A 10808-nucleotide genomic window follows, 5' to 3' on the forward strand; every position below is an offset into this window, starting at 1 on the left:
GCCCTAACTTCAACCTCGCCGGCCGGAGACGTGGGGACGGCAGCGATGATGATCCAGATGTCGGAGATGTGGCGGACGTTGACGGGCAGAACAAGGAGGCTGCTATGGCTGATTGTGAAGGCGAAACGTCTTTTCTCGCGAAGGAAGACGAACGGACGAGAGGTGGTTTGGAGGCGGAATCTGGCGACATTCAAATTCCTTCACAATCGAATGGTGTTGGGGTTGATAAGGGAGGAATTCTGATCGAAAAATATGGTGAAATCTGTTCTGAATCGTCATCCCTAGAACTAGGGTTTAGCGCAACCATTGAAGACGAAAGGTCGCGTGAGGAAGATGAATCAACGCGAGTGAATACCGGTGATCTAGCGATGATTGAGGACGATCTATTGCTTACAGAGGTTGGGGACGGCGTGGGGAAGAATAAAGATAGCATCTTGACCGGTGATAACACTGATGTAAGCCGCCACCATAAACTAGGGTTTGGGGGCGCCTTTTCGAGCTCCTTTCATGGCGGACATACAGCACCCCAGTTTCCCATGGCAGAATTTCTTCGCTTGGCCAATGCAGTGGTGAGGCGAATGCAGTGGTGAGGCAGAATTTCTTCGCTTGGCGCTCATAGAACTCAAACGAAAATGGGAAGCAAAATATGGTGAGGATCGTTCACGCCGGCAATTTCCTTCGTTGTTATTACCTTCAGACTCGCCTCCACTAGTGCAAGGGCTGCGACGAGCCATCAGAGGATCCTTGCGGCCGGCAACGCGTGGAAAGATGGTGGAAATGGGTTGGAAAATGAAAGGGGAGGCTGCTGCGCTTTTTCCGGCGAAAAACCAGTTTGCCAGCGAGAAATTGCTGTCACTGAAATCTGAATGGTTTGCTGTTGCGACGGACGTTCGGGTGCCGGCGACTCAATCTCCAGCGACTTATGCTGACATGGCAGGAGTTGGTGACATGGCAGATGGTAGGTGTGATGATGCAGACGCTGACATGGAGCATGATGTAAATGCTGACCTCATCAATGATGTAGGGGATGACACAGGCGCTGATGTACTGCATGACATCAGCAAAAATATGGAAAAAATGAGTCCTTTTCCTACACAAATGCCATCCTTTCCTACGAGTTTGTTTGTGGGAAACATTGCGTTGAATACAAATTCGAATGTGGACGTGGAAGACAAAATTGCAGACATATTTAATAACTCTTCTCGGAGGATGCTTTCATATATACCTCCTACAATACAAAATGGTGTAGTGGTTGTGAGACCTACGATGGAAACTATTCGCAACGGATCAACCAAATGGAAGACCACTGCGGTTGGCTATTTTCTTGGGAAACGACCGTATTTTTATCATGTTAAAGATTTTGCCTTCTCCATCTGGCCTGGATTGCGGGAGGTGAAGGCCACGACGAACAGTTTTTTCTTCTTCCAGTTCAAGACAGTTGCATTTATGGAAGAAGCAATTGAAGGTGGACCGTGGTTGTTTCAAGGACAACCAATTGTGCTGCAGAAATGGGAACCAGGGATGGAGATGAGGAAATTACAACATACACAGGTCTCGGTTTGGATTAGACTAAGACACTTACCAGTAGAACTAAGGACAGAGGAGGGCCTCAGTATGGTGGCCAGCAGTATTGGCAAACCTCTATATCTGGATGGGGTTACGAGAGCATGCACGAGACTGGACTTTGCTCGTGTATGCGTAATGTTGGAAGTAAACTCGAAATTGCCTAAACATATCGTCATTATGACGCCTGACGAGGAAGGAGGAGAGACACCATCCTAAAATCTCTTTTATAGCTAGAATCATGTCAAGTTTCAAATTCCTGACTAACTTCTAAACTTTTGATCAACGATGTCTTAGGCTATCACTTATCTTATAGGTGAGCTAGGTTTCATGAATCCAAATGTACCAGCTGTATGACGTTAGGGCACTCAGGGAAGGATTGTGCGCTCAATAAATCCAAACCAATTAAACCACCGGTCGCCGTTTACGTTCCTGAAATGGGACCGACGAGACCACCACCAATGTCTGATCAGGAGATTACACCACCAGCTCGAGAGGTTGATAAGCAGAGAGATGTACGTGAACCTCCTCGTGGTGGTGGCGTGAGGCCGAGTCGAGAGGAGAAGGGTAAGGAGATTGTCGTATATAACACATTTGATGCTCTACACTTACTTGATGATGTAGATGAGATGTCATGGGTTCCTAATCAAAGCAACCCCACTATTGGTGATCCATGATGAATACAGCCATATGGAATGTTCGTGGCCTGAACAAGAGAGACCATCAGATAGCTGTGAAGGACATGCTGCTGAGTTCAGGTTACAGTTTCTTGGTCTTCTTGAAACTCGTGTTCGTATTAATAACATAGCAACTATTCAATCTTTCTTATACCACATTGGAAATGGTTTGTGGACTATGGATCGGTTGGTAATCGAGTTTGGATTGCGTGGGATGAAAATTTTATTGATGTTGATGTGGTTGAATGTGGTACACAATTTATCCACTTCATTGTTTATCTACGGTCACTGCGTGAATCAGTGGCCATTATTGTGATTTATGGAGCTACGGAGGTGGCAGATAGGAGGGAGTTATGGGGTTCTTTAGAGACTATTGCCATGCAGAGTGTTGATATCTCGTGGCTTATTGGAGGAGATTTCAATGCGGTGCGAGATCTCAGTGAAATATGTGGAGCATCGGGAGACATTTCAATGGCAATGGAAGAATTCAATAGTTGCGTCCAGAATGCGGGTTTGCTACCATTACCCATGCAGGGAGAATGATATACGTGGCATAATTGCAGTGCAAGTCCATGGAATCTTTGGAAAAGATTAGACCGAATGCTGGTTAATGATAGATGGATGGCTAGATTCTCGACATCTTTTTATACTAGCCTTACCCCACGTACTCAGACCACTCACCGCTGGTGTTATACGGTGTTATACATAGGGGTGCCTATGTATGCGGTAACAAGGAAACTCATATTTGAGTTTTTCACCGGAGATTCAGATTTCGCCGGATTGTGGGCAGATTCCGATGACGGAAAGACAGCCTCCGCCGACGACGACTGATGAGATGCCGAAAGTACAGCAGTCTGACGTGGAACCAGTTAGCAGTGATGTGGAGAAATCTGTGGCTGACATGTCAAATGATGTCATGCATGATGTGGGAGGATCCGCTGATGTCATGCATGATGTGGTTGATGATGTCATGCATGATGTAACTGCTGATGACATCAATGATGTCAGCAATAATGAAGAAAAAACTAGTCCTTTTCCTACACAAGTGCGTTCCTTTCCAATGGGTTTGTTTGTGGGAAACATCCAACTGAATGCAACATCGAATGTGGGCGTTGATGACATGCTGACGCTTTTAATAATTCAACTCGGCGGACTCTGTCTTATATACCTCCTACAATACAAAATGGTGAAGTGGTGGTAAGACCAACAATGGAAGCTATTCGCAATGGATCAATCAAGTGGAAAACCACTGCGATTGGATATTTCCTTGGAAGAAAACCGTACTTTTATCATGTTAAAGAATTTGCCTTTTCCGTTTGGCCTGGATTGAGGGAGGTTAAGGCCACAACGAATGGATTTTCTTCTTCCAATTCAAGACTGTTGCATATATGGAAGAAGCAATTGAAGGTGGACCGTGGTTGTTTCAAGGACAACCAATTGTGCTGCAAAAATGGGAACCAGGTTTGGTGATGAGGAAATTAAAACATACACAGGTCCCTGTTTGGATAAAATTGAGACACCTGCCGGTTGAATTATGGACAGAGGAGGGCCTGAGTACGGTGGCCAGCGGTATTGGCAAACCCCTATATCCGGATGCAATAACGAGAGCATGCACGAGATTGGACTTCGCTCGGGTATACGTGATGTTGGATGTGAGTTCCAACTTACATAAACATATTATCATTATGACGCCTGATGAAGAAGAGGGAGAGACACCGTGCAAAATTGATGTGGAGTATGAGTGGATACCTCCAAAATGTACCAGTTGTTTGACGCTAGGACATTCTGCAAAGGATTGTGAGATTCATAAATCATCGAGACCTATTAAACCTCCAGTCACCATTTACATTCCTAAAACGGGACCTGCGAGACCACCACCTGTGCAGGATCAGAAGGAGAGAATACCACCATCTCGAGGAATAGATAAACAGAGAGATGGACGTGAATATTCGTTTGTTGACGGGAGATTGAGTCGAGAGGAGAAGGGGAAGGAACTTGTCGTATATAATACGTTTGATGCTCTACACTTAATTGATGATGCAGATGAGATATCACGGGGTCCTAATCATAGCAGCCCCTTACTTGGTGATCCATGATGAATGCAGCAATATGGAATGTTCGTGGCCTGAACAAAAGAGACCACCAGCTAGCTGTGAAAGACATTATTGCTGAGTTCAGGTTACAGTTTCTTGGTCTTCTTGAAACTCGAGTTCGTTTTAATAATGTAGCTGCTATTCAATCGGGTATGGATTGCGTGGGATGATAATTTCCTAGATGTTTTTTTTTTTGGTAAATGTAAATTCCATTAATAAAGAGTAATGGTACAGTACAACATGTGATCATCAAATGGTTTCTCCCTCAACCCAAGGGATACGCCATAATCTATACAATGCTCGTGTACTGACTGACGAAGTTAAATCAATGCTAAGAATCCTCTGCCTGACATCATCGACAATTAGGATACTCAATGTGGCTGGTGTCCGCTCAGTGTGTTCAAATCTTCTCAAATTTCTCTCCCTCCATATGTGGTAGACACACGATGCAAGTAGTGTACGGTAAGCGCTATAAATAATGTGCTTACCTCTCCATTTCCGCGTCGCCCATTCAATATCTGTTTCCCAATCCCTGTTAGGCCAGTGAAAACGAATCCATCTGCGAATCTCAAAAAGGAATTGACGACTAAATCTGCATTGGAAGAATAAATGTGAATGAGATTCTGTAGCTCCCTCATCGCACAATATGCATACCCCCAGGTGAGATAGCCATGATTTGTCCGTGGTAGGTAGTTTGCCAAGGATTGCGAGCCATAAGATGAATGAATGACGAGGAATCTTCAAGGAGCCCGAAAGTAGTGAAGACCATCCTACTTTCGGCTCGGGGGGATCAAATAATCGATAGAGGGCTTGAGTAGTAGGTTTTCCTTCGTCACATCTCCACACCACCCGATCCTCACCTCCAAGAATAAGCCGTAGGTTATGTGTGATCTCCAAACATTCGAAGTCCGTGATGGTAGGCCATTACCACTCTCCTGCTGAAATCACCGAACTGAGTTTTGCAGATTCTTCAAGTCTAAGATGACGTGGACCACGAGGGAACCGCTCAATAAGTGGACCCAAGTGATGCCACGGGTCCTGCCAAACAAAGAATCTATCTCCATTTCCAATCTGGTAATCCACGATAGAGCGAAGAAAAGGACGGAGCCTGAGCATTTTCTGCCATCCCCAAGAACCTCCATGTTCACGGACAGTCCAAATTGATGTGTCCCGTAATCGGTCTTGGTAAAGCCATTGAACCCAGATGGATGTCCTGTCACACCGGATAACATCACATAATTTCTTGCTCATTAATGCGCAATTCAAGGTAGAGATGTCCTTGAACCCGAGTCCCCCCTCATCTGTCGGTCGACACACATCTTTCCAGGTTACCTTGGCGTAGCCACTAGACGTCGTACCCTTCCATAGAAAATTCCTCAACCTCTTCTCAATTTCATTGATAACTTTTTTAGGTAGTATGAATGCAGATACCCAGTATAAGCTCAATATTGAAAGTACGGATTTGATGATTTGTACCCGCCCAGCATATGATAACGAAATCCCTTCCCATCCAGTAATGCGTACCCAATTTATCCACTGCCTTGTTTTTATACGATCACTACATGAGTCAGTTGCCCTTACTGTGATTTATGGAGCTTCGGAGGTGGCGGACAGGAGAGAGTTGTCGGGTGCTCTAGAGACTATTGCCATGCAGAATGTTGATGTACCGTGGCTTATTGGAGGGAATTTCAACGCGGTGCGAGATCTGAGTGAAGTATGTGGAGCATCGGGTGATATTCGAATGGCAATGGAAGAGTTTAATTGCTGCATTCAAAATGCAGGATTACTACCATTGCCCATGCAGGGAGAATGGTATACATGGCATAACTGCAGTACTAATCCACGGATCCTTTGGAAAAGATTGGACCGAATACTGATTAATGATAGATGGATGGCTCGGTTCCCGACATCAAGTTATACTAGTCTCACCCCACGAACCTCAGATTACTCACCGCTGATACTTAACGGGGATAGTCAACAACAATTTGGAGGTATGTTTCGTTTTGATAATTACCTCACTCTTTCTCCAGAGTTTATTCCCAGTGTGCAACAGACCTGGTAGCATAACATCGTAGGAGTCTCAATGTATGTGGTAACGAGGAAACTCAAAGCATTAAAATCGGTATTTAGAGAACAGAGGAGAAAAAAAGGGCACTTATCGCACAATGTCCAGCTGGCTAAAGGGTTTCTTGAGATGGCACAGTTACTTGTTAGTTCAAACAGACAGGAGGAACTATTCTTACAGCTGGAACACTGGTGTCGGACTGTCCTAGCTAAAGCAGCCAAACTTGAGCAGAATATGCTTCAACAGCGTGCAAAAATGCAGTGGATGAAAGGGGGCGATCAATGCTCTCGGGTGTTCTTTCGTAAGATATCTCAAAGAAGATCGGCAAGGAGAATCTTACAAATCAATGATGATCAAGGAACTACTCAAATAGAACCAGGAGCAGTAATCAATGAGTTTGTCACGTATTATCAGAATCTTCTCGGGGGGGAACGACGACATGATGTGATAGACCTTCGTTTCCTTCGACCATGGGCTAGACATATAATAAGTGATGAGGACGCTAACTCTTTACTCTTACCATTCACAATAGACGATGTCAAGCAGGCGGTTTTTGACATTGCAGAGGACAAGGCACCGGGGCCGGATGGGTATTCATCGGGTTTTTTCAAAGCCGCATGGACTATAGTGGGGCAGGACGTATCTTTGGCAATGCTGGATTTCTTTAATACAGGCCGACTCCTGAAGCAGATAAATACAACACTTTTGGCACTCATACCAAAGGTACATTCCCCTATGTCTGTTGGTGACTTTCGTCCGATTTCTTGCTGTAATGTGTTGTATAAGATTATCGCAAAACTCATTGTCCAACGGTTAAGTGTAATACTGGACAAACTAATTAGCCCGTGCCAAGCAGCGTTTGTGCCTGGAAGAAGCATTGGAGATAATATCATGCTAGCACAAGAACTTTTTACGGGCTATAATCAGGCCCACAGACCACCCCGGTGTGCTTTAAAAGTGGATATTCGAAAAGCATATGACACGGTGGAGTGGGACTTCATGTTTGCGATGATGGAGTTATTTGGATTCCCTTCTATTTTCATGAAGTGGATTGAGGCGTGTATTACCACACCTTCGTTCTCTGTTGGACTGAATGGGAAACCCCATGGTTTCTTCAAGGGAGCCAGAGGACTTCGGAAGGGTGACCCTCTATCACCATACTTGTTCGTGCTTGTGATGGAAGTCTTACACTTGGGTTTTCTACAGTTGATTGACCAGGATGAACTATTCTCATTTCATTGGAAGTGTGATACTGCCAAGATCTTCCAGTTGGGATTTGCTGACGACTTGCTATTATTCTGTCGAGCTTATATGGATTCTATCAGAATCTTTAAAACAGGATTGGATCGATTTGCTAAATGGTCGGGGCTCAGACTAAACGTGCAGAAAAGCCAGCTTATAATATCACGTTCAGCACAAGGATTACGCGAGGAGATGCTGGCAGCACTCGGATTTCAAGGAGTCTTACCATTGAGGCATTTGGGACTACCTCTTTTATCTTCTCGATTAACAATTGCTGATTGTCGTTCTTTATTATTGAAAATTGATAAACGTATTGCTGGCTGGGAGGGTATGACTATTTCAGATGCTGGTAGAGTACAAATTATTAACCACTTATCGAGCAATTCCCTCGTGGTCCAAATCATCTTGGTATTGAAAAATCAGCAAAACTTTGTTCGGTGATTTCAGCAGGAGAGTGGCATTGGCCCCCCATCACGGACTTCGAATGTTTGGAAATCACACATAACCTACCGGTTATCTTTGGAGGAGAGGACCGAGTGGTATGGAGATTTGACGGAGGGCAGCCTACTACCCAGGCCCTCTACCGATTATTTGACCCCCCTGAGCCGAAAGTAGAGTGGTCTTTGCTACTTTCGGGCTCGCTGAAGATACCTCGTCATTCGTTCATTTTATGGCTCGCAATACTTTTTTTTTTTCGGAAACGGTAAATTTCAAAAATGAAAAATATGGTACAGTACAACAATTAATTGGGTATTCTCTCGACAGGCCAAGGGATCGGCCATAGTCTATATAGAGCACATGTACTAATCGAACTAGAAAGATTTAGACTCAATATCCTCTGCCTAACATCGTTAATAATAAGAGAAGCCAATACATTAGGGGGGTGCTCAATCTGCTGGAACCGTCTGGAATTTCTTTCTCGCCACAAATGGTAAACGAATGACCCAAGTAATGCTCGGTATGCTGCATTAATGATATGCTTCCCTCTCCATTTCCTCACTGCCCATTCCACATCCATTGCCCATGTGCGATTGGGCCTGCGAATCGAATAATTTCCCGTATGGCTATAAGGCATCTTCTGCTGAATCGGCATCGGAAGAATAAGTGATTATGCGTCTCGGTTGCTTCTTCATCACATAGAATACACCCTCCAATATGTGAGAGCCAATGGCTCGCAATACTTGGCAAACTACCATCCACGGATAAACCATGGCTATCTCATCTTGGAGCGTGCATCTTGTGCGAGGAGGGAACTACGGAATCTCATTCACACTTATTCTTTCGATGCAGATATAGTCGTCAGTGCCTGCTTGAGATTCGCAATCGGATTCGATTTCACTGGCCCAACAGGGATTGGGCAATGGATATTGAGTGGGCGACGCGGAAATGGAGAGGTAAGCACATTGTCAATATCGCTTACCGTACACTACTTGCAGCATGTGTCTACCACATATGGAGGGAAAAGAATTTGAGGAGATTTGAACACACTGAGAGGACACCAGCCACTTTGAGCATCCTGATCACTGATGATGTCAAACACAGAATTCTTAGTGTCAATTTACCTTCAACAATCAGTACACGAGCATTGTATAGATTATGGCGTATCCCTTGGGTTGAGGGAGAAACCAATTGAAGAACACATGTTGTATTGTACCATTACTTATATTAATGAAATTTACATTTACCAAAAAAAAAAAAAAAGAGTACAAATTATTAAATCTGTACTCATGTCACTGAGTTTATACTGGGCGTCGGCGTTCATCTTGCCAAAGGAAGTTACAAATGAAATTGAGAAGAAGCTGAGAACTTTCTTGTGGAAGGGGACAACAACCAGTGGTTACGCCAAGGTAGCCTGGAAAGATTTATGCCGGCCGAAGGATGAGGGAGGATTAGGACTCAAGGATATTTCCATCTTGAATCGTGCATTAATGACTAAGAAGCTTTGTGATATTATTAGGTGCGATAGAACCTCGATCTGGATTGAATAGCTTTACCAGGGTCGGCTACGAGACACTTCCATATGGACGATTAAGGAGCATGGAGGCTCATGGGGATGGCGAAAAATTCTTAGGCTACGGGTTTTTCTCCGCCCTATGGTGGACTATCAGATTGGTGATGGGATGAGATTTTATCTGTGGCAGGACCCGTGGCATTATCTTGGCCCTCTAAGTGACACATTTCCACAGGGATCGAGACTACTCGGATTGGAGGAGTCAGCTAAACTCAGTATGGTGATCAGTGGCGGAGAGTGGCATTGGCTTCCTATCACTGATTTTGAGTGTCTGGAGATTACACATGCATTACCCACAATCCATGGAGGGGAGGACCGCATTGTTTGGAGATTTGATCATGGACAATCTACAGCCCAGGCTCTTTACAGACTATTTGATCCACCAGGACCGAAAGTAGGCTGGTCTTCGCTACTTTCGGGATCACTGAAGATACCACGCCATTTATTGAGCCTATGGCTTGCTATACTTGGCGAGTTGGCCACAACGGACAAACCATGGCTAGCCCACTTGGGCCCTTGTACTCTGTGCAATGAGGGAGCAACGGAAACACATGACCACTTATTCTTCTAATGCAGATTTAGTCGACAATGCCTCACTGCAATTCGGAGAATGGTACGATTTTCTTGGCCCAATAGAGACTGGATAACAGACATTGCATGGGCTTCCCGAAGATGGAGAGGTAAACACATTGTTAACATGTCATATCGAGCACTTTTAGCATCATGTGTTTACCACATTTGGAAGGAGCGAAACTTGAGACGATTCGAGCACACCGAAAGGACACATAGCACCATTGCTTTGTTGATAGTTGAGGATAGTAGACAACGGATCCATAGCATTACTTTAAAAAGTTCAGTCAGTACACGAGCCTTATATAAACTATGGCGTATCCCTTGGCCTGTCGAGGGAGAAACCAACTGATGATCACATTGTTGTACTGTACTACTTTGTTACTTAATGAAACTTACATTTACCAAAAAAAAAAAAAAAAAAAAACAAGGAAACTCAAAGCACTAAAACCAGTGTTTAGAGAGCAGAGGAGGAACAAGGGGGACTTATCTCAAAAAGTCCAACTGGCTAAAGGGTTTCTTGAGATGGCGCAAGTACTCAGTTCAAACAGACGAGATGAACTATTCTTACAGCTAGAGCACTGCTG

The 10808-nt window shown here is 44.4% G+C and overlaps 1 protein-coding gene across 1 annotated transcript; it reads left to right on the forward strand.

Annotated features, from left to right (window-relative positions):
* The first annotated feature begins 5849 nt into the window (after window positions 1-5849).
* On the forward strand, window positions 5850-10233 carry LOC148787208 (uncharacterized). Its single transcript, XM_088883527.1, has 4 exons — window positions 5850-6324; window positions 6409-7859; window positions 9629-10045; window positions 10228-10233. Exons 1-4 carry the CDS (start codon window positions 5850-5852, stop codon window positions 10231-10233), a joined length of 2349 nt encoding a protein of 782 aa, XP_088739653.1.
* The last annotated feature ends 575 nt before the right edge of the window (window positions 10234-10808 follow it).

The sequence above is a fragment of the Sesamum indicum genome, linkage group LG8 (genome assembly GCF_026168435.1).
Source record: "Sesamum indicum cultivar Baizhima isolate 11 linkage group LG8, ASM2616843v1, whole genome shotgun sequence".
NCBI lineage: Eukaryota > Viridiplantae > Streptophyta > Magnoliopsida > Lamiales > Pedaliaceae > Sesamum > Sesamum indicum.